The sequence below is a fragment of the Zingiber officinale genome, chromosome 10B, assembly GCF_018446385.1.
Source record: "Zingiber officinale cultivar Zhangliang chromosome 10B, Zo_v1.1, whole genome shotgun sequence".
NCBI classification, from domain to species: domain Eukaryota; kingdom Viridiplantae; phylum Streptophyta; class Magnoliopsida; order Zingiberales; family Zingiberaceae; genus Zingiber; species Zingiber officinale.
The window spans coordinates 42,719,833-42,744,986 of NC_056005.1; the positions used below are offsets into that span (position 1 = coordinate 42,719,833).

Sequence of the window (25,154 nt, forward strand, 5' to 3'; positions counted from 1 at the left end):
AAAGCTAGACTCCTTAGGTTGGTATCCTAATCCAGCCTTGTTGTAGACCGCCCTTTGGGCATTTAGAATCATGTCTAGGGTCTTAGAGCTAGTTGAGAATTTTTCAAGCATTTTCTTGAGTTTCTCAACCTCACCCTTCAAGGCCTTGTTCTCATCCTCAAGGACCTCTAGATGTAGGTCATCAACCTCATCTTCCCTAAGGGCCCTCAAGTTTTCTACTTCTTCTTTTAATGATTTATTTTCTGTTTTTGATTTTTTAAGCAAGGTAGACAAATGTGTAATAGTCTTATAGAATTTTTCTAAGTGAGAAGAGGTTACCTCTTCATCATCCGAAGATGATGAAGCCGTGGCTGAAGTGCTTGAGTCATCACTCTCGGACTCGGACTCCTCCCTTGCCATGAGTGCCAATTGCCGAGTACTCTTCTCCTTCTTCTCTTCCTCCTCCGACGAGCTTGAGGAAGATTCATCCCAAGTGGCCTTGAGAGCTTTCTTCTTCTTGGCTCTTTCCTCCTTCTTTTTGGCCCGTTCCTCCTTCTTGAGTTTTGGACACTCACTCCGGTAGTGGCCTTTCTTGCTTCACTCATAACATGTAACATTAGTCTTATCGATATTTTGATCATTAGGTTTACCTTTTCCTTTGTATCTTCGGCTTCTTCTCATAATCCTCCTCACAAAATTTGCCATCTCGCTTGATGATGATCCACCTTCATCATCGGACTCGGAGGAGGATGTAGATGAAGAAATCTCTTTCTCCTTCTTCTTTTCCCTCTTTCTTCTTCCATCCTTGTTCTTTGGTCCTGCAACTAAGGCAATACCTTTCTCTCTTTGACCTTTGTTAGCAAGGTCATAAAGTTCCATTTCACAAAAGAATTCGTCTAATTTAACAATGGAAAGATCCTTGGAAACCTTGTAGGCATCTACCATAGATGACCACAAGGCATTCCTTGGAAAGGCTTTAAGAGCGTACCTTACTAGATCGTGATTCTCCACGCGTTCATCTACGGAATGTAGACCATTGATGATTTCCTTGAACCTCCCATGTAGTTCACTTACCGTTTCGTTTTCCTTCATGGTGAGATTTTGTAGTTGATTCAAGAATAGGTCCCTCTTGGCTATCCGAGAATCTCGAGTTCCTTCTTGGAGCTCGATAAGCTTGTTCCATAAATCTTTTGCACTCGAGAATGGACCTACCTTGACGAGTTGGTACTTGGCAATCCCACATTGTAAGGTGACTACCGCCTTGGCATCGGCTTGCCCTTTACGAGTTTGTTCGGTAGACCACCTTGATGAATCGAGTTCCTTACCTTCTTCGTCCTTCGGTAGTGTGAATCCTTCCTTGACCGAGAACCACATGGAGATATCAGTCTTGAGGTAATACTCCATGCGGCTCTTCCAATATTGGAAATCTGCTCCATCGAAGAAGGGTGGTCTGTTGGTGCTGAATCCTTCCTTCATGGCCATCTTCTTGCTCCTTAGGATGTTAGTCCAGATGAAGAGCACCAGGCTCTGATACCACTTGTTGGGATCTTAGATGGCTAGAGGGGGGGGGGGGGGGGGGAATAGCCTCTTAAAAACTTAAACACAAATTTCTACAAAGAAACTTGTTAGCACAGCGGAATTAGGAAACTAAAACAAAGAGGAAACAAGCACACTAACACATGGATTTACGAGGTTCGGGGATAACTTGCCCCTACTCCTCGGCGTGTCCGTAAGGTGGACGACACCTTGATCTTCGGTAGATCGCACCCCGGATAAATTCCGGCTAAAGATCCTCCTTCTCGGTGGAGTAACCTCTCCACAAAGTCTCAAGAAATATATATGTTAAAGCACAAGACTTACAGAGCTCGGTGGCAAAGAAGAATGAACTAACACTTACAACCACGTGAGGATCAGTGGAAACAGAGAACTCACAGATAGCAGTTTCTCACCCGAGAGCTCAAGAACTTAGCACACCTCAACGATCAACAGAACATTTTGTTTCTTTCTTTTTCACTTTCTTGCTTTCTTGTTCTTCTTTCCTCTCGCTTTTTACTGCTTCTTAAGCCCCTGTTCTCTGCTGTCACGGATCGTGGTCAAGCTGCATAGAATCATCGCTGCAGCCAATCCCTCTTCCTCCTTACCTGGTTCTCTGAACTCACACCAATGAAATCACAGTCTTCACTGGTATCTTCTGAGCTCGAACCAATCACTAGGAGTCAAGCGGATCGCAGCCAGATCACAACAGTAGCCGTTGATGCTTCAAATGCACCATGCGCCGCGAATCACAGCAGAAAGGCCATTTGTCGTATTCCTCTTATGGACTTAATTTGAAATTAGGCTTGGAATGATACCTGTGATCCTGCAAACTCAAAAGCTAACAGCACAGAGGGTTATATCACATGAATCAGGCAGATCAAATGCAGTGGAGGAATCGCAGAAACAACGAACAAATCTGATTGTGTGTGGATCGGTCACCAGACCGATCCATGGACCGATCCATGGACCGATCAGGACATATCCTGATCGGTCCGCAGCTTGTCTGATCGGTCGTGGAGACCGATCAGACTGCAGGTGGATCGGTCTCCACGACCGATCCCCTGCCTTCTTCTCTTCGCAATACCATCTCCTGATCGGTCTCCAAGACCGATCAGATTGCACTCAGTGTGCTACTGAGTGTTTCCTGATCGGTCTACAGACCGATCAGATTACACTCAGTGTGCTACTGAGTGTTTCCTGATCGGTCACCAGACCGTTCCATGGAAACTTAGTTTCACTGGATCGGTCTGCTGACCGATCCACTGTCTTATGTATCACTGGATCGGTCTGCCGACCGATCCAATGTACAATGGAATGTCCACTTAGGTCCCTCTCTGACCTAATCCGGAGAACAAACTACCGAGCCATCTCCGACTTCGTCAGGTCCAGAGAACGAGCTACCGAGCTCTCTCTGACCTAGTCCGGAGAACTAGCTACCGAGCCCTCTCCGACTTCGTTTGGTCCAGAGAACGAGCTACCGAGCCCTCTCTGACCTAGTCCGGAGAACGAGCTACCGAGCCCTCTCCGACTTCGTCCGGTCCAGAGAACGAGCTACCGAGCCCTCTCTGACCTAGTCCGGAGAACGAGCTACCGAGCCCTCTCCGACTTCGTCAGGTCCAGAGAACGAGCTACCGAGCCCGCTCTGACCTAGTCCGGAGAACGAGCTCTCTCCGAGCCCTCTCTGACTTCACGTGCCAAGTTTCCAACTTGGACTTTTCCCTTCCACTTGATCAACCTTGATCATTAATCAAACAGAGTTTAATTAACATCTGATACAAACTTAAATCCGTGTCAACATCAAAACAATAGCCAGGTCAGACTGTATCAACAGAGAGATCAACAAAGCTCAGATCGCAGGAGCAAGAAGAAGTGCGCACTTTTTTTTTTTTTGTAGAGGCCTTCAACATCGATTTATAACCTGAACCTGCGAAGAAGACAAAGAAGACACAGAAATCTAGCCGTTGTGACTCAACGGCTAGGCGTGGACCGATCAGGCTCCACCCTGATCGATCCAGGATGGATCTGATCGGTCAGGGGACCGATCAGGCCCTAGGCTGATCGGTCCCCAGACCGATCCCAACTCTCACAGAGAGTTGGTTGAAGAGCCCTGATCAGTCTGTGGACCGATCAGGCCATAGGTGGATCGGTCCACCGACCGATCCCTCCTATTCCTTCTCCCAATCTGTTTGGTTACTGATCGGTCACCGGGACCGTCAGATGACCGATGAGAATTAGTGTATCCTGGATCGATCGGCGGACCGATCCGGATACCCATAGATATCCTGGATCGGTCGGAGACCGATCCATTTCCACCTTAAACCTAAAGCCTTCGATCTAGAGAAGAGCCACCGAGCCCTCTCGGACCTAGTCGAGAACGAGCTCACCAGGCTCTCTCCGACTTCCACGTCGGTCCGGACGAGCACCGGCCCTCTCGGACCTAGTCCGGAGAACGAGCTACCGGCCCTCTCCAACCGTCCGGTCCGAGGAACGAGCTCACCGACCCTCTCCGCCTAGTCTCGAGAACTAGCTACCGAGCCCTCTCCGACTCCATCAAGTCCGAGAGAACGGCCACCGGCCCTCTCGGCCTAGTCGAGAACGAGCTACCGAGCCTCTCGACTCCATCCGGTCTAGAGAACGCAGCCAGAGGCCTCTCAGGCCTCCCATGCCAAGCTTCCATACTTGGACTTTTCCCGTGCCAAGCTCCCTGCTTGGACTTTTCCCGTGCCAAGCTCCCTGCTTGGATTTTTCCGTGCCAAGTATCCATACTTGGACTTTTCCCGAATCAGGTCAACTCAAGTCGGGTCAACCAGGTCAACCTTGACCAAAGGTTGCACCCACAATCCCCCAAGTTCCTATTCTTGTCAAACATCAAAATATAACTTCTCCATTCTTGTCAAACATCAAAATGTAACTCGAGTCAGGTCAACTCGAGTCGGGTCACCCAGTTCAACCTTGACCTAAGGTTGCACCAACAAAAGGTTGTGGGGCAATTGTTGGGGGCGCCTGCTGCCCCCTATTTATAGGGAGCTCCGGGCGCCCGGAGCCATTCCGGGCGCCCGGGGTTGATTTTGGGCGGGCCGCCCGGATCCCTTCCGGGGCGCCCCGGAAGGGAATACCAGGGGCGCCCGCCCCGGTTTTTTTTTTTTTTAATTGAAGTTTGATTAATTCAAAATTTAACTTAACTAATTTAATTGACTTAATTCAAATTTTAATTAACTTGATTCAATTCAAAAACACCATTTTAATTTTAATTAAATTTGAAATTTAATTAAAAGTTAATATCGATTAAATTTAATAATTTTAAAATAGTTTTTAAAGTTAATTTGAAAGTTTAAAGTTAAAATAATTTTTAAAGTTAATTAAAAATAATCTTTAAAATAATTTTTAAAGTTAAAATAATTTTTTAAAATAATTTTTAAAGTTAAAATAATTTTTAAAGTTAATTTAATTTTTTTAAAATAATTTTAAAAATAATTTTTAAAGTTAAAATAATTTTTAAAGTTAAAATAATTTTTTAAAATAATTTTTAAAGTTAAAATAATTTTTAAAGTTAAAATAATTTTTAAAGTAATTTTTAAAGTTAAAGTTAAAATAATTTTTAAAGTAATTTTTAAAGTTAAAGTTAAAATAATTTTTAAAGTTAAAATAATTTTTAAAATAATTTTTTAAAGTTAAAATAATTTTTAAAGTTAAAATAATTTTTATATTAAAATAATTTTTAAAGTTAAAGTTAAAATAATTTTTAAAGTTAAAATAATTTTTAAAGTTAAAATAATTTTTTTTAAAATAATTTTTAAAGTTAAAATAATTTTTAATGTAAAAATAATTTTTTAAAATAATTTTTAAAGTTAAAATAATTTTTAAAGTTAAAATAATTTTTAAAGTTAAAGTTAAAATAATTTTTAAAGTTTAAAATAAATTTAAAAGAAGTTTAGTTTTAATTGGAAATTTAATTTAAATTTGAAATTTGAAATTTAATTTTAATTTAATTTAATTTGAAATTCAAAATTTAATTTAATTCATTTGAAATTTGAAATTTGAAATTTAATTTTAATTCGAAATTTAATTTTGATCCTTAGTCATCTCACCCGATTTAAGTTTTCAATCAGGGAATCCTATAATTTTGTGAGATGGGTTGGATTTTAATTATGGAGTTTGGTTTAACTTTTGTTAGATTCAGGTTTAGCTTTGGTCTCTACAAATAGACATTCTTCGGATAAACTTCTAAGCTTGGTGAGTCACATGGACGTCATTAGAAGTAATCAACCTTTCGAGGTTTTCCGAATAGTCCTATCCACGGAGCTTAGTACTAAATCTTGGTCTAACTAGTTAGGAACCATTTAAGGGTAGCTTCGGTCAGTTCCACTTGGCCAAATGCACCAGATCGAAACCATATCTTTCTAGACATGCGATGCCCAAGCTTCCCTAACGTACTATCATCCAAAAACTTCACCAGTACCATGATTCAAGTTAAACTTGGTCTCTTTTTAACTAATCCTAATTACCCTCCTGGGTTAGTTTGTTTAGGTTACCCTGTCGGGTAAGTTAGTTTTGGAGGTGTCAGCTATTCTGGAGCCTCCCCCTGAATTATTGGCCTTTAATTTAAATTTTCGCTTTAGGTTTGTGTCGATTTCTTTTATAATTATAATTAACTTGGTGATAATTTATATTTTGTTGAGTTTTTGATTTCTTTGACTTATATTTTGGTTTTTGATTTGGTTTATTCGAGTTTATATAATATATTTTTTCTTTAGGTATGTAATATTGATTCATTCCTACTTGCGTGGTTAAACACGCTTTAGGAACCCAAGCTTGATTAGTTGATTTGTATTGGGTTATTAATGACTTAAAGGTTTTATTTGAGTTCGACTGGTATCCAAGTCCGGTTTTATTATAACATGCTTTTTGATTGTTCAGGATTAAGTCTAGATTTTTTGATCTTGTAGTGAATTTTTCTAGTATTTCTTTTAAGTTATTAATTTCTGATTTTAATGATGAATTCTCTTCAAGTATTAGATCTTGATTTGGATTTGAATTTTTTATTTGTTCCTTGAGGTCTTGATTTTCCTCAAGGAGTGATTTATTTTTATTTTCTATTTTAATTAACTTACTATTTAAGCAAGAAATAATTTTAAAGAATTTTTTGTTTAAATTAAAATATACCTCATCCGGGCCTTCGAAAACGAGTACGAACTCGTGCCTTGATTCGGGTTCCGACCCGTCTTCCGATTCATCTCCTGACTCGTCTTCCGTTTCAGCTTCGCGGGCCATTAGCGCGAGGTGGCTCTGGTGTTTCTGCTCTTCTACCTCCGATTCGTCCGAGGAGTCATCCCACGTTGCTTTGAGGGCCTTCTTTTTGTTGGTGCAACCTTAGGTCAAGGTTGACCTGGTTGACCCGACTCGAGTTGACCTGACTCGAGTTGCATTTTGATGTTTGACGAGAATAGAAAAGTTGTATCTTGATGTTTGACAAGAATACAAACTTGGGAGATTGTGGGTGCAACCTTCGGTTAAGGTTGACCTGGTTGACCCGACTTGAGTTGACTTGATTCGGAAAAGTCCAAGCATGGAGACTTGGCACGGGAAAAGTCCAAGTATGGAGACTTGGCATGGAAAAGTCCAAGCAGGGAGCTTGGCACGGGAAAAGTCCAAGTATGGAGACTTGGCACGGAAAAGTCCAAGCAGGGAGCTTGGCACGGGAGAAGTCCAAGTATGGAAGCTTGGCATGGGAAGTCGGAGAGGGCTCGGCAGCTCGTTCTCCGGACTAGGTCAGAAAGGGCTCAGGAGCTCGTTCTCTAGACCAGACGAAGTCGGAGAGGGCTCGGTAGCTCGTTCTCCGGACTAGGTCAGAGAGGGCTCGAGAGCTCGTTCTCTGGACCAGACAGGGTCAGAGAGGGATCGGTAGCTCGTTCTCTGGACCGGATGAAGTCGGAGAGGGCTCGGTAGCTCGTTCTCCGGACTAGGTCAGAGAGGGCTCGGTAGCTCGTTCTCTGGACCGGATGGAGTCGGACAGGGCTCAGTAGCTCGTTCTCCGGATTAGGTCAGAGAGGGCTCGGTAGCTCGTTCTCTGGATCGGACATGGAAGTCGGAGAGGGCTCGGTAGCTCGTTCTCCGGACTAGGTCAGAGAGGGCTCGGTAGCTCGTTCTCTAGACCGGACATGGAAGTCGGAGAGGGCTCGGTAGCTCGTTTCTCCAGACTAGGTCAGAGAGGGCTCGGTAGCTCATTCTCTAGACTGGGAAAGCTTTAGGATTTAGGGCTGGGAAGCTCTAAGGCATTGGATCGGTCTGGTGACCGATCCAGTGATATTCAGGTTTATCTGATCGGTCTGGTGACCGATCAGTAACCAAACAGTCGCTGTGGGTTATCTGATCGGTCCACAGACCGATCAGAAAATGATCAGTAAGCTACTGATTGTTGCCTGATCGGTCCACAGACCGATCAGGCTTTAAAGCCTCACAGAGAGATGTGGCTAACTGGTCTGGGGACCGATCAGCCTAGGGCCTGACCGGTCTGGGGACCGATCACCCTAGGGCCTGACCGGTCCACAGACCGATCAGGGATCGGCAACCTCTGTTCACACAGAGGTGGGATCGGTCTGGGGACCGATCAGACTAGGGCTTGATCAGTCCACAGACCGATCAGGGATGTCCTGGACCGATCAGGCTATGGCCTGATCGGTCCAGGTCTAGCCGTTGAGACACAACGGCTAGATTTCCCTCTATGTCTTCTTTGTCTTCTTCGCAGGTTCATATAAGAAGGTTTCTACAGGGAAGGGTTTGGTGCTTTTTGCTGCCTCTCTTTTCTTTCTGATCTTACTGCAATCAGAGCCTTGCTGAGCTCTCATTTTCCTGAAGCTTCGTGGAAGCTTCCTTCGGCTGGTTCCTGCTGTTGTAGGTGTTTCGTGAAGTTGCCGCTTCATCCAGTCGACGAGAAGGCAAGCTGTGTTTTTACATTCTTAATGCCTTTGTATTGTGCTGTATCTTTGTACTCCTATCTTGCTGTTGCAAGAAGTTTGTGGCGAGGTTTCTCCACCCATAAGGAGTTTCTATTAGCCGATTTTCCAGGGTCTCATCCACCGACGGATTGATAGGCTTCGTCCACCTTACGGACACGCCGAGGAGTAGGAGTTTCATCTCCGAACCTCGTTACATCGTCGAGTTTAAGGTTTGCTATTCTTTGTTTCATTTCTACATTGTATTTCCGTTGCGCTAACTAAAATTGTAGGAAGAAACGCGAATTTGGGGTCGGCTATTCACACCCCCCCCTCTCTAGCCTCGACCGTCGATCCTAACAAGTGGTATCAGAGCGAGGTTGCTCTTCGTCAGATTAACACCCGGGGGAGCACAAGCTAGAGAATGGATCTACTTGGAGAAGACATCACGATTCCACCCTTCTACGATCGCGATGACTTCGCGTATTGGAAGGTAAGAATGAAGTATTTTCTTATGACTAACCTAGTGAATTGGGATTGTGTACGAGTAGGTTTTACTCCTCCGGTGGATAAAAAGGGAGAACCTCTCGAGAAGAAGAAGTGGACGAAGGAACAAATCCACCAATCTACAATCAACGACGAGGTAACGAAAATCCTTGAATTTGCATTACCTAATGATATCTTGTGTAAGATAGGTGGATACAACGATGACAAGGAGTTGTGGAACAACTTGACTAAATTCCATGAGGAGAGCTCCACTTCAAGTCATGAAGAGGAGTCAAGTGAGCCAAGTAGCTCACATCATGGAGGAAAGGAATTAGAAGTTGAGGGCTACTCAACATCTAAGGAAGAGGAGGAGGAGAGTTCTTCTCCAAGATTGGAGCAAGAAGAAGAATCCTCTACTTCCGGAAGGGATGAAGAAGAAAGCATACAACCATCCTCAACCTTAGGTAACTCAAGCAATTTACTTTCAAGTAAATTACATATAATGTGCTTTGAGTGTAGGGAATTTGGGAATTACAAGAGTAAATGTCCAAAGAGGATTAGGAAGACTCCACCGGCGCCAAGGGTCAAGGAAGCCGGAGTCCCAATACGCAAGGGCAAGGAGCACGTGGTGTGTTTCCAATTCAAGCAAAGGGGACACTATAGGAGCCAGTGTCCGAGGGGGAGGCAACCTCACTAGGACAAGAGACAGAGCACATCGATAGGGGGAGCTAAGGCAAACCCTAAGGTAACCTTTAAGGCACATTCTTGCAATTTGAATAAGACACATGTTAATAGTAGTTTTGTTGCAATTGTCAATAAAGATAGGCATGATAACAATAGAAATCAATACATGTGCTTAGGTGCCAAACATATTAGCCTAGGTAAGGACAATTCTAGAAATGCTAACCCTAGAATTAACTCATCTAAGGCTAAGGAGAACCTAGGTAGAAATCCCAAAACAACTAGACATATGTCTAGGAATACCTCAAAGATAAATGACAAATTAAAACTTGAGGTATTAGAAAAGGAAAATCAAGTCTTGAGGTCAAGACTTGACAATTTAGAAAAGGCCCTTAAGAATTTAGAGAAGTCAACTCTAGGGTCTAAGGGTCAAAAAACAAAGCCCAAGGACATGAGAGGTTTGTGTCACAAACCTAAGTCTCAAGTAGTCAAGCCCACTTATCATGATGTTCCATTCGATTATACTAGACCTAGGGCTAGGAAGACCATCACCAAGGTCACAAGGGAGTCACCCCTAGAGTTGATCTTGATGAGTCTCGAATGACCAAGGCTTTAAAGCCTAGGAGGGTTGCTAGGGAAGTCATCCTTAGTGAATATTTAGTGAACCCAATGAGCTCAAATAGGTATTGGGTTCCTAGGAGCGTGATTCCATCACGCTAGATGAATTAGAGTGTGCCAACCTTAATTGAATAGGTAGTTAACCTAATCATGGAAAAGGTGGCACTTTAGGAATGTTCAAGGTGTAATCATGCCTTGAAAATGAGATTAAGAAATTATTCCTAAGGTGATTAGCATGTGCCAACCATATTCGAGGAATTCTCTAGGGTCAATCTAATTGGCACATAGTGATCTAAAAATCTTTAGTATATGATTTTAGGTCTATTACACTTAGGAATATGGAATTTATGGCAAAATGATCAAAATTATCAAAAATGGTAACTAAGGCTAGAATTAGGTATTTTCTATACCTTTATATATTATTTGCCATGTATTGTTTGTCATATGCCATGTCATGACATCATATTTAATTTATTATCATTTGAAATGTCATGATAATACTTAGGTTAGCTATATGTCATGCCTTATTTAAGTTTCATACTTTATGCCATGACATCATGACATTGGCACATGTTTTTACTTATGATATCATTATATGCCATGTCATCATCTTTTGCATTTATAATCAATTAATTTGATTTAAGGACAAAAACATAATTTGATATGGAAATCAAATTGTTGTTTAGAAAATGCATGAGAACTTAGATTAAGATGACCTAAATCATATCTCACATCAAAATTGACTTGGATGTGTTTGATACACCTTAGATGTGTGTGAGATATTAGGATCATGAGTTAAGATCAAGGTGCATAGTTCTTGTACCTAGATGAGCCTAATTCAAAATGGAGGATCATAGGGAAAGCTTGTGTACAAGTCATGTACATTTAGCCCTAAGATTGTGGTCCTAAATTGAATGGTTTAAAATCATTTTAAAATTGATTTGAAAAACCTTGATGAAACTTTTCTAGTGATAGCATTCATCATTGAGCAAGTTGATACAAAGATGGATTAACCTTGAGCTATTTCAAAGTCTTTCAAACTTTGTATCAAGATTTTAAAATGGAAGTTATCTTCATAGAAAACTATTTTTCCATGATAATATATGTTATAAGGAATGTATCCTCAAAATTTTATAATTTTTGGAATTTTCTGTAATTTTTTAGGGGTTTCTGAATTTCAGGAGGAAAAAATTCAGAACTCTTATCAGAGATTTGTGGACCGATCAGAGAAGAGCCTGATCGGTCCAGAGTAGTGTGGATCGGTCACTGGACCGATCCAGGGAAGTGTGGATCGGTCTGGTGACCGATCCAGTAAAGGGCTGAGCGTGCCAAAATGCTGATTTTCGACTGATTGTCTGAAATTTCAGCTGGAAGTTGGTATTTTAGATTTCTAAAGGATTGAAACTCTCCAAGACATTGTTGGTGCAATGGTCAAGGGGGAGTTGACCTTTAGGGGGAGTTTTACCTATTGGTCAAGCAGGAGTTGACTTTTAGGGGGAGTTTTTATAAGTGATATGAGATGGTCACTATGTTGATTGTTGTATTTAGTATCAAGGGGGAAATTAAGGGTTTCAATGAAAGGTATGGGACTTTCATTAGGAAGAAACTCTTGACCTTGATTCACTCTTTTTGATATGTGCCAAAAAGGGGGAGAATGTTTAGAAAATGTTCAAGGAAGAACATTGGAGTTTGGGGAGAATGTTCAGGGAAGAACATTGATTGGAGAACTATTGGAAAACCCAAGTTAGGTTATCGGGTTAACCTAACTTGATTATGGTTTTTGTCAAACATCAAAAAGGGGGAGATTGTTGGTGCAACCTTAGGTCAAGGTTGACCTGGTTGACCCGACTCGAGTTGACCTGACTCGAGTTGCATTTTGATGTTTGACGAGAATAGAAAAGTTGTATCTTGATGTTTGACAAAAATACAAACTTGGGAGATTGTGGGTGCAACCTTCGGTCAAGGTTGACCTGGTTGACCCGACTTGAGTTGACTTGATTCGGAAAAGTCCAAGCATGGAGACTTGGTACGGGAAAAGTCCAAGTATGGAGACTTGGCACGGAAAAGTCCAAGCAGGGAGCTTGGCACGGGAAAAGTCCAAGTAGGGAGACTTGGCACGGAAAAGTCCAAGAAGGGAGCTTGGAATGGGAAAAGTCCAAGTATGGAGACTTGGCACGGAAAAGTCCAAGCAGGGAGCTTGGCACGGGAAAAATCCAAGTAGGGAGACTTGGCACGGAAAAGTCCAAGCAGGGAGCTTGGCACGGGAGAAGTCCAAGTATGGAAGCTTGGCATGGGAAGTCAGAGAGGGCTCGGCAGCTCGTTCTCCGGACTAGGTAAGAGAGGGCTCGGGAGCTCGTTCTCTGGACTAGACGAAGTCGGAGAGGGCTCGGTAGCTCGTTCTCCGGACTAGGTCAGAGAGGACTCGGGAGCTCGTTCTCTGGACCAGATAGGGTCAGAGAGGGCTCGGTAGCTCGTTCTCTGGACCGGATGAAGTCAGAGAGGGCTCGGTAGCTCGTTCTCTGGACCGGATGGAGTCGGAGAGGGCTCGGTAGCTCGTTCTCCGGACTAGGTCAGAGAGGGCTCGGTAGCTCGTTCTCTGGACCAGACATGGAAGTCGGAGAGGGCTCGGTAGCTCGTTCTCCGGACTAGATCAGAAAGGGCTCGGTAGCTCGTTCTCTAGACCGAACATGGAAGTCGGAGAGGGTTCGGTAGCTCGTTTCTCCAGACTAGGTCAGAGAGGGCTTGGTAGCTCATTCTCTAGACCGGGAAGACTTTAGGATTTAGGGCTGGGAAGCTCTAAGGCATTGGATCGGTCTGGTGACCGATCCAGTGATACTCAGGTTTATCTGATCGGTCTGGTGACCGATCAGTAACCAAACAGTCGCTGTGGGTTATCTGATCGGTCCACAGACCGATCAGAAAACGATCAGTAAGCTACTGATCGTTGCCTGATCGGTCCACAGACCGATCAGGCTTTAAAGCCTCACAGAGAGATGTGGCTGACCGGTCTGGGGACCGATCAGCCTAGGGCCTGATCGGTCCACAGACCGATTAGGGATCGGCAACCTCTGTTCACACAGAGGTGGGATCGATCTGGGGACCGATCAGACTAGGGCCTGATCGGTCCACAGGCCGATCAGGGATGTTATGGACCAATCAGGCTATGGCCTGATTGGTCCAGGTCTAGCCGTTGAGACACAACGGCTAGATTTTCCTCTGTATCTTCTTTGTCTTCTTCGCAGGTTCATATAAGAAGGTTTCTACAGGGAAGGGTTTGGTGCTTTTTGCTGCCTCTCTTTTCTTTCTGATCTTACTGCAATCAGAGCTTTGCTGAGCTCTCATTTTCCTGAAGCTTTGTGGAAGCTTCCTTCGGCTGGTTCCTGCTGTTGTAGGTGTTTCGTGAAGTTGCCGCTTCATCCAGTCGACGAGAAGGCAAGCTGTGTTTTTACATTCTTACTGCCTTTGTATTGTGCTATATCTTTGTACTCCTATCTTGCTGTTGCAAGAAGTTTGTGGCGAGGTTTCTCCACCCAGAAGGAGTTTCTATTAGCCGGTTTTCCGGGGTCTCATCCACCGACGGATTGATAGGCTTCGTCCACCTTACGGACACGCCGAGGAGTAGGAGTTTCATCTCCGAACCTCGTTACATCGTCGAGTTTAAGGTTTGCTATTCTTTGTTTCATTTCTACATTGTATTTCCGCTGTGCTAACTAAAATTGTAGGAAGAAACGCGAATTTGGGGTCGGCTATTCACACCCCCCCTCTCTAGCCTCGACCGTCGATCCTAACACTTTTTGGCTGACTTCGGTTTGTCGAACTTCAGTCTTGGACATTCGCTCTTGTAGTGCCCCTTTTTGTTGCATCCGAAGCAAGTCACATTCTTTTGTTCCGCGGGAGGACTGATCTTTTGAAGGTCCTTTTTGCTGAAGCTCTTTTTTCTCCTGGTGAACATTTTTCTTACCAAGTTCACCAGGTATTCTTCGTCTTCTGAATCTTGACCGGAATCCTCTTCAGATTCAGACTTGCTCTTCTTTTCTTTGGATGGTCCTGCAAATAAAGAAATACCTTTCTCGGCTCCAGCATTAGTTTGTTCATGTAATTCTAACTCACAGAAAAGCTCGTCTAATTTTAACTTAGATAGATTTTTTGAAATTTTGTAGGTATCTACGATTGATGCCCACAAGCTATTACGAGGAAAGGCATTTAGTGCGTACCTTATTAAATCTCTATTTTCCATCTGATGGCCTATTGCGTGGAGTCCGTTGAGGATGTCCTTGATTCTCGCGTGCAGTTGACTTGTCGTTTCCCCTTCCTGTATTTTTATATTAAATATTTTATTTAAAAATAAATCTCTTTTTGTTACCTTTGCGTCACTCGTTCCTTCGTGCAGCTCGATCAATTTGTCCCACAATTCTTTAGCATTCTGATGCGGTCCGACCCGATTCAGCTCTTCTCGTGTTAGGCCGTAGTGTAGCGTATTGATTGCTTTGTTTTCTGTCGACGCCTTTTTCCTCATGTCCGGAGTCCACTGTTCTGTGTCTAGTGGATTGCCGGAGTTGTTGGTTGGAGCTCAGTAGGCCTTTATAACGCTGAACCACTGATCGTAATCCGTCTTTAGGTACACCTCTATTCTTTTCTTCCAGTAGGAGAAGTCATCCCCGTTGAATAGGGGAGGACGTACTGTGCTGAAGCCTTCTAGTTGAGATATTCTGCACACAAGTAAACAACGAAAAAATGTTCCAAGACTTGGTCTTGGATTAGTAGTGCAGGAAAAAATAATAGCTGTGTCTAAGTTGGTGTTGCACCAATTTAGATTTAATTGCAACGAGAAAAAAAAATTCCCAAATTAATAATAATATCAACTTAGAATTAAGCGTAAAGAAAAAAAAATCTTTTCACCCCCTGTCTGATTGGTGGTTGCACCAAATCAGAGCGGTACCTGCTCTGATACCACTTGTTGGATCGTGAAACGTCGATAGAGGGGTGAATATCGATTAAAAAAAAACAGTGTTAATAAGAGTTAAGCGCAGCGGAATAAAAAAAACTTAGACAAACTGAACACGGTGTTTTTTTTACTTCGTTCGGAGTCTGTGACGACTCCTACTCGAAGGCCCGTACTCCGTGAGTACTTTTGTTGGGAAATCACTAGCAGTTCGAAAATGATTACAATTTAAAGTACAGGAATGCTAGCAAAATAAAGAAAATACCGACAAGAATTAAAGAAAAGGAAAGGAGCGTATTGTCGGATCTTTGTTAGCGTCGCTGGAGTGCAGAGCAGTAGAGCAAGCAGTAGAAGACTTTCTTTTCGTTGTTGTTCTGAAGCTCCCCTCTGACCCTTCTTTTATATGAGTCTCGGGGCACCCCGGATCCCTTCCGGGCGCCCTGGTGGGACGTGGCAGGTCCAACCAGCAAGCTCCACGTGGCGACGCGCGAGTTTGGATAAAACTTACCTCCGAGCGCCCGGATCCCTTCCGAGCGCCCGGACCTCCTATTTCTAGGAACTCCTTCTCCTGCAAAATAGAGTTAGTCCGAGGCAAATATATATCCTGTAAAACAGATTGTTAGCACAATTAAAGTTCAACAAAGTAATAGCAAAGAGTATGACTTAGATTCCGTCTTTCCGAGACCGGAATCTAGTCACGATCTCGACTTAGATATCCGAAATGGATCTAAGCCGGATCGACGCCTAATGTTCCCTTCCCGGGAACGCGTCCTCGCAGTCACTCCCCTCCAGTGACTTACCTCACTTACCTGCCAGACGTCCGGTCAGCCCGTCGACCCGTCTGGACTTCGTGCCAGCTATCCGGTCAGCCCGTCGACCTAGCTGGACTTCGTGCCTAAGCGTCCGGTCAGCCCGTCGACCCGCTTGGACTTCGTGCCAGCTATCCGGTCAGCCCGTCGACCTAGCTGGGCTTCGTGCCAGACATCCGGTCAGCCCGTCGACCTGTCTGGACTTCTCCTGCACACTCGATCAAAGTGTCAGACAACAACAAACTAACTTAACCTGATTTGTCATTCATCAAAACCTGGGTTAAATCGTTAGTGCTAACCGCACCAACAAAACCCACCTGAGATCCATTGGCCATGGGTCCCAAATTGACTCTTAGAGCTCCCCCTAGAGCTCTTAGCCTTAGCCACCTCCCTAGGTGACTCATCCACAATGGCTAGGCCACATCGGTCCACCCCCGGTGACACTTGGCCTACAAACGTAACTTTCTTAACCTTGGACACCTTGTCCTTGGTTTATTTCTTCTTACCATTAAATGACTTTCCTTTGCCCTTCATTGACTTCTCCTTGCTATAGTCATATGCAACCCTAGTATAAAACTTTCCCTTAGCCTTGGAGTGTAAAGCCCGAAAAATTCCCGAATTTATTTTAGAATTATTCTATGATTTTTCTGGAATTTTTAGATATTTTTCCGGAATTTTCCGAGTAGCGGAAGTAGCAAAAATAAATAGAATCGTAAAACGGCCTAAGCGGGAATTGAACCCGAGACCTACGGTTTACGGATAATGTTAGAAACCAGTGAACCCAGCAGGGCCGTGCTGAAAGGAAAGGGATTCAATAATATTTATGTTAGGTTTGGGCGAAAATTACCACTTAATATAAATAGGAGGTTCAAGTGGGTTTGGTTTATTTTAACTTAGTTTTGGTTTGGAAATCTCTCAACCAAAACCTCACGCCACTTTTTCTCCTCTCCCAAAACCTCACGCCGCCTCTTCTTTCCTCCTCCTTCTCTCGGCGCCCTAGCCCAAGGTCCCTAGGTTCATCTTCCGGCGACGACTCCAACACGAAAGAGGTTCTTCTCCGCGAGAGGAACGCGAAGACGTGATCGGATCGTCGAGAGGATCATCTCCACCGGAGTTCTAGCGAATAGAATCGTAAGAAATTACGATCAAGAGGTAAGAAACCCCTCACCTGCAGTATAATAGCTTCCGGTTGAGTTTTTATACTTTAGTTAGGATGTATGCGGATTTTTATCGATATCTAGGGTGTATTTAACTCTCTTCGCAGATTAGGGACTTAGTCGAGCACCTTTAGATGGGCCGGGCATGTCTTCCCTCTTCAGATAGGAGGTTAGATGTTGTCGGGTGCCTAGAGGTGGTCTCCCTAATAGGGAGAAGAGTTAGAGCATCCCAGGTGTTCGATAAAATAGCTAGTTTAGTAAAAATGCACCATAGGCATTTGTAACAGCTCAGTTAGATACTTTAGAGGTATCTATTCAGTATTTTCAGTTTATTTCAGCTTATATGGATTAGATATCCAATGGGTGGGCTCCCACAGTCGCCTCTAGGTTTAGATAACCTAGCTCTAGGGTTCAGATAACCTAGGAATAGTATGAAAAAGCATGTATTAGCTATTTCAGTATTTTATTTTCAGTGGCACTGTACTGGATTAGATATCCATTGGGTTGGACTCCCACAGTCGTCCCTAGGTTCAGACAACCTAGTAAACCCTGCTAAATTCGGGACTTGCAACCCCGGGTCTAGTAGGGATGCGCGCACAGCAAGTACAGTTGCCGGGCCCAACAGCATGTTTATTATTTTCACTTATTATGTACTAGTTTTCAAACTCAAAATCAGTTATGTTAGTTGAGTTGATTTCAGCTTCAGTTTAGTTTAGTTTAGCTCAGTATTATGTTTCAGTTCAGTTCTCTATGTTAGCTTTATGATTAGTTGTATGCTATGCCATGACTTGTTCAGTATGCCATGTTTCTATGATTGTATGCCATGCCATGCTAGCCTGTTCAAGATATTTTCGAATAGCATGTTTTCAAATCATAACTGCATCGTATGCATGATTTTGTGAGGTAGATGGTTTCTTACTAAGCGTTAGCTTACAGGTACTACTTTTCTTATACTGCAGATACAGGTAAAAGAAAAGTGGATTAGCAGTGGAGGCTGGAGGTCAATGCAGATGAGGATGGGTGTGTGTGGAACTGGAATGAAAGATCTCAGGGATCTAACAAGTTTTAATTATGCATTAGAACTCGTTAGCATTTACGTTCAGCACTTTCAGCTTATTAGTTTTGATACTTTCATTTTCATGCAATTTAGATTTGGAACGCATTGAACTATGAAAGAATGTTTTAAAATGTCAGTAATCATGTTAGAATGTTATTACATGTTGTTAGAATAGTTTATTATGCAGTAGGTAGTCGTTAGATTGTATTTTGGCACGCCAAAGTGCTGAAGTCTGATTTTCCGGGCGAAATCAGACTCTGATCGGTCTCCAGACCGATCAGAGCCTGATCGTGCCACTGGATCGGTCAGCCGACCGATCCAGCGCAATACAGTAGCTTCCGGAGAATTCCCAGGTTCCTGGATCGGTCTGCCGACCGATCCAGACATACCTGGATCGGTCTGCCGACCGATCCAGCTGGGGACAGAATCGTAGCAGGTCTGATCGATCCGTGGATCGATCAGCAGCTAGCTGGGAAGTAAATTATGAGTCCCTAGCTAAGTTGGGATGTTTAGTTTCCCCTCTTTAGCACATGTACACCAGCAAAGGAGGTCTTTAGACCTTTCTTATCAGCTGTCTTAGTTATAGTAGAGTAAAATTTTAATTAGCCCAGCTTTCCGCACAGTATAGTTTAGCACAGTACAACTGTAGCGATTCGCCTTATAGCCTAGTAGTAGAAGGCGGGTCGTTACATGGAGACCTCTCCCTTGCCATGATCATTTGCCACCCTAGCATATGAACTCTCATTGGCCTTAGAGGGACTAGATCGGTATCCCAAGCCCGATCTATCATTGTTGGGTCTTTGGCTACCCAACATCATCCTTAATTCCTTAGATCCAACATTGAATCTCTTAAGGAATTGTTCTAACTTATCAAGCTTTCCCCTTAAAGCTTGATTCTCCTTCTCTAGGTTCCTAACCCTAGAGTTAATTTGTCCAAATTGGACATTCCTAGACCTACCCTTTCTAGGCATATGTCTCCCCTTCTTGGGATTAATGCCTTGGGTCTCTTTAGGTCTATCATTTCTAGATTTTTCATGAATGGGTCTCCTAGGGTTTTGATCTACAATTACCCTACTCCTATCATGATATTTGAAACCAAAATTTTGCATGGGCATATAATGATTAACATTATTTTTCCTAACATGCATGGGAACATAAGAATTTGAATTTGAATTACACTTCAAATTAGGGTATACCTCCCTTACCCTTGAAGCTCCCCCTTGACTTGAGCTCCTCTTCTTCTTCTCCCACTTCTTTAGATGCTCTAACTTCCTGAACTCTCCCTTCCTTGAGCATCTTGTGTGGTAGTGTCCAAGTTCTCCACACGTGAAGCATCTAATGTGCTTCTTCTCCTTCTTCTTCCTACAACTTAAATTAGATTCTAAAGAGATTGAATTGAGTTTAGAAGATACCTCTTTCTTACCCATAGGACATCTACTCTTGTAGTGTCCCTTCTCATTGCACCCGAAACAAATGATGTGATCTTTTGACTTTGCTTCGGTGGAGGTGCTCACTAGGTTGACTTCTTCCAAGATTTCTTCTTCTTCTTCTTCACTTGTCTTGGATTCTTCTTCAACCATTGAGGATGTAGATGCTATATCTTCCTCATCCACACTTGTGGATGACCTTTCTTCATCCTTTTCCTCAAATGTGACCAAATTTACTTCCTCTTCTTCTTTTGATGTTGAATTGGTCTCCACATCCGATTGGTCCTTCTTCTCCTCTTGGATCACTTCATCACTTTCTTCGGATTTTTCTTCTTCTTCTTGTGTAGGCAAAAATTCCTCCCATGGTAATTTCTTCACTTTGCTCCACAATTCATGGGCGTTCTCATATTTACCTACACCACTTATCACATTAGGAGGCAATAAATCAATTAAAATTGCTATTACCTTTGAGTTTGCCTCCGATCGTGAGGTTTGCTCCTCCATCCAATGTCGTGTTCGGAGCTTCTTTCCTTTCTTGTCCTTTGGAACTTTGAATGGCTCCTTTACCACCATCATGGTGTCCCAATCCGTGTTGAAGAAGATCTCCATCTTCACCATCCAATAGGTGATGTCCCTAAGGCTTCCTCCTTCAAACTTTGGAGGTTCAATCAAGCCGGTCATCTTTTGCCTCCTTGGCGGTTAGTCCAATAGAGAGCGTCCTCGCTCTGATACCACTTGTTGGGAGATCGGTCAGCCGGCTTGAAGGGGGGTTGGATAGACGGCACCCCCAAATACTCGCTTCCTACGTATTTGTTAGCACAGCGGAATACAAACAATACAAATACAAATACGAAAGCTAAAGACTAAGAATGAGAAAGACAAGCAAACCAATTGACACGTTCGTTTACGTGGTTCGGAGATAACTTGCTCCTACTCCACGGCGTGTCCGTAAGGTGGACGATCCCTCAATCCGTCGGTGGATTAATCCCCGGAAGCTCCGGCTAGCACAATCCTCCTTGTCGGTGGAGAAACCTCGCCATAACTCGATCAAGAGCGCTTGGATTGCTAGGGCACTAGTTGACTACTAATTAGAGGTTACCCACCACTAATTTCGTCAACCTCAACCAAGCTCCCAAGGCTTGGTTATATAGGCCACGGGTTGGAAAACCCCGCCTACCAGTCGACTGCTAAAACATGCAGTCGACTGCCCTCTGTGAAAATTCACCGTTACATCCCAACAGCTCGATTCCACACTAACCGAGCGAATGCACCAGTCGACTGCCAAAATATGCAGTCGACTGCTATAGTACTGTTACAGTAACGCTACAGTAAAACCCTAAAACTAGGATTTTACTCCGAGTACAATCTCTCATGCACTCGTACCCTCACCCTTACGACTCATTTGACGCTTCCTTTGCAGCTTTGACCTCTTGCCTTCAAGCCTACTTCCTTTGGCTCTCGTCCCTCGGATACATACAAGCCCGCGGCTCGTCCCTAATGCCATCCTTCGCGTATGCCTCGAAGTCGCTTCCCTCGGCCCTTGTCCTCGCTGCCTTGTCCACGGTCCCTCGGATGCTCCATCCTTCACCGAACCCGAAGCCATCAACCTGAGTCACATGTGTATCATGCAGTCTTGCACAACCCAAGTACACATATCAAATACAACGGTGAACCTAACTTAAACCCTTTGCCCAAACACCAAAACACATGGTCCCGCGGACCATTGGGATTGCTCCAACAGTTTTTTGATTCCAAATATGAAAAAAGCATGGAAATAAAAGAAAAATAAAAAAAAATATTCAATCTCAAAAACGTGTATTTTATAGATTTGTTACTAATATTAAAAATCAAAAATCAATTGAAGATTTAAATGAAACGCAATTAAATTTTCACTAAAAATAATATTTTAGAAAAAAATTAATAAATTCAAAATTAAAATCAATACTTGTTGAGATACTTAATTTTATAAAAAAAATTAAATTATTTTTCGAATGTATGGATAACTTATATAATGCTATTGACAATATTTGTTAATATGCCTTTAGCAAAAATATTTTTTTAAAAAAAATTAAAATAGTCTTATTTACATTCAATAATATCTAAAATGATTAAATAATTTAATAATTTTATAATTGAAAAAATTTATTAGCAAAATTTGAATATAAAAATTTAATTATTCGTTTGCATCTCAAAAAGTTAGATAATTAGATTTTATATAAAATTCATTGTTTTAAATTAATATTATTTTTTAAAGAAAAAGTATTAAATATCTAAATTTTATTTTGTCTAGTACCTCCAAAATGATTGAGAAGGCAGATAACGAGTGTCCCATTTAGATTCCTAATGTTCTATCCATGGCATGGCATCACATGTGTTTTATTATCTTGGAGATGCCTCAAGAGTTTGTGTGGTTTTATTGTGTCCCATTTTGATTGTCTGTTAAGTCCATTTATTCCATCAATCCGAGTTCTTTTAGACAAAGTTTTAAAAAACCCTTGTGGATCTTCAGAAGTGGTATATCCTATAATGAATTTTTTATAAGATATTACATGTGGAATAAAAAATTTTGGTATAAGGAAAATATTAATCAATAACTTATCCAAAAATTTTGGTATACCACTAATATTAATATATTCAATATATATTGATATGATAGATACAATATATTAAAATTTTTAATATTTTTCGGCCAAATACATCTCTATATAGTTTTTTATATGATATTTAGCTCAGAAAAGAGAATTCTATCCTAGCTGTGTTTTGTCTTCTACTCCCAAACAAACACGAATTGAAGACCTAAGTCAAAGACACCATCTATCATTACAATAAATAAAGAAATAAAAAATGACTAAGTAAATTATGCACTTTCTTTACATTTTTTTTTTTTTTTTTGCCACTTATTAAGTTCTCCCTAAGAACCTTTTAGTAATATATTAAGGGTAAATTGTCTTAAATTCTGTATATGTAAATTCAACTTTCATCTCAGTTAGTATCTGAAAAAATTTATTCTTACTCTTATATATAAACGTTTCTTTACTTCAACTTTCTAATTTACACCAATTTATTTAATTGTCCTCATTTTTTTTATAAAAAAAAATCAAAACGGAAATATAATTCTTTTTAAATTTGACATATTTAAACAAAAATTTAATATATTTTCTATTAAATTAAATATCTTTTTTCCATCTGACTAATCAATTGATATACTCTATTCTAATTGAATAATGCTGAATTTAAGAGAAATTATACTATTATTTTATAGAATAAAATCTTATTTATAGGTACAACAAATTTAAATTGAAATATAATTTATCCAAAAGTCATTGGTAAAAGAAAATAAGTAATGCTCAATTTAATAAAATATATATTAGATTCTTATTTAAATATATTATTTTTATGAAAAATTAAATATGATTTTAAAATTTATGTACTTAAAAAAAACTAAGATAATTAAATAAATCAGTGTGTATTAATAAGTTAAAATAGGGATTAAAGTAAAAAAAAATTACATAATAAAATTTTTTTTCTGGCCTAGGGACTTGGAAAAATAATCAAATTTGCTATTAATAATTTTTAGGATAATTGCATATTGATTATGAAACTTTGAAAAAACAAACAACAAGTGTAAAATAACAATCGGCCCTCGCCACTATAAATTACACTTTTAATTTCCCAATTTTTTCTATAAAAGTTGGATATCATTATATAATGCTGAACCCTTGTCATCTCCCCCAAAATTGGCCTCCAGACTTAACGCATCAAAGCCATGCGACCCGGATCGGGATCCGCCTACTCCACTCAACCGAGTCAAGGCGGCCCGTCGACGCGCACCTCTCGCCGCCGGCAGAACCTCACCCTCCCCCTTCCTCAGCGCGAGCCCTCCTCTCTCGCCGTCCCGCTCCCCCTTCCCCCACCCTCCGCTTCCTCGCCCGTCCCTGCCCTCGCTGACTTAGATCGCATCCGCCGCGTCGGCAGCGGCGCAGGCGGTACCGTCTGGCTCACCCGCCACCGCAACACCGGACGCCTCTACGCCCTGAAGATCATCCACGGACACCACGACGACGATGTCCGCTGCCAGATGCGCCGAGAGATCGAGATCCTCCGTGACGCCGACAGTCCCTCCGTGGTCCGCTGCCACGGCTTCTACGACCGCGGCGGCGAGATCCAGATTCTTCTCGAATATATGGACGGTGGCTCCCTCGAAGGCCGCGTCTTCTCCTCCGAGGCCCAGCTAGCTGGCATCGCGCGGCAGGTTCTTTCGGGGCTAGCATACCTCCACCGCCGCCGGATCGTGCACCGTGACATCAAGCCGTCGAACCTTCTCGTCAACTCCCGCGGGGAGGTCAAGATCGCCGACTTCGGGGTGGGCCGAATCCTGGCGCAGACGATGGATCCCTGCAACTCTGCCGTGGGGACGATCGCCTACATGAGCCCCGAGCGGATCAACACCGACCTGAACGAGGGCGCCTACGACGGCCGCGCCGGTGACATCTGGAGCTTCGGGGTGAGCATTCTCGAGTTCTCTCTAGGTCGGTTTCCCTTTGGGGAACGCCTAGGGAGGCAGGGCGACTGGGCCAGTTTAATGATGGCAATCTGCTACGCGGCGCTGCCGGAGGCACCATCTATAGCATCGCCGGAGTTCCGTAACTTCGTCAATTCGTGCTTACAGAGGGAACCTGTGAAGCGACCCACAGCAGAGCAGCTCCTCCGCCACCCTTTCCTCGCTCAGACGTCTCCCCTGCCCGACCTCTCTTCTCTAAGAATTTGAAGGTGAGTAGTTTCTTCCAGAATTGTGCTTCTTGATAAATAAAAGGGGATATGTTACTTTGTTACCCAGCATCAAATAAATAGTTAGAACTTCAATGCAAAAGATCGTTTAAGATTCTTTAAGTAATTATTATTCTTCTGTTTAGTACTTAAACAAAATCTTTAACTTCTTGTAAAAATAAGATTTTATTTTATTTTTATACAGAAGGTAATTGTTTGTCTCCTTTTTCACTTTTTATTTTCTTTGATGCAACTCAAATAAAGGAGGTCAACTTTTTTTTTTGTTAATGATTTATTTATGTGCTTATATTGAAAAAATATATATTATATTTAATTCTCTATTCTTAACATCTTGCCTGGATACTTAAAATATCCCTGACTTAAATGGCTTTTTTTTTATTTTGTTAATTTTTTATTTACGTGCTTATATTGAAGACAAATATTCTATTTCTAATTCATATGAATGGTAGAATACTAATTTTCTTAAAAATCGTATACTTGATTCTAATTTTTAGAATTTATAACGTACAACTTAGTAAACTAAATAATATATTTGTATTTTTCTCGTCAGCATGGCACGTCATGTAGCATCACAAGTTACACTAACTAGTTTTATAAATTTAATTGGCTGAATTTATTAAATATTGTACGTAAATAAAGTTGTGACATATTTACCTTTTATTTGCGTAACTCAGCAATAATTGTTCATATCACTGTTACGTAATTTAATAGAAAATTTGTTGGGTTATCATCCTTCTAGTGC

The 25,154-nt window shown here is 42.0% G+C and overlaps 1 protein-coding gene across 1 annotated transcript; it reads left to right on the forward strand.

Moving 5' to 3' along the window:
- The first annotated feature begins 23,332 nt into the window (after positions 1–23,332).
- On the forward strand, positions 23,333–24,642 carry LOC122029584 (mitogen-activated protein kinase kinase 5-like). The gene has a single exon (XM_042588639.1). The coding sequence runs from the start codon at positions 23,391–23,393 to the stop codon at positions 24,390–24,392; it is 1,002 nt and encodes a 333-aa protein (XP_042444573.1). The 5' UTR covers positions 23,333–23,390; the 3' UTR covers positions 24,393–24,642.
- The last annotated feature ends 512 nt before the right edge of the window (positions 24,643–25,154 follow it).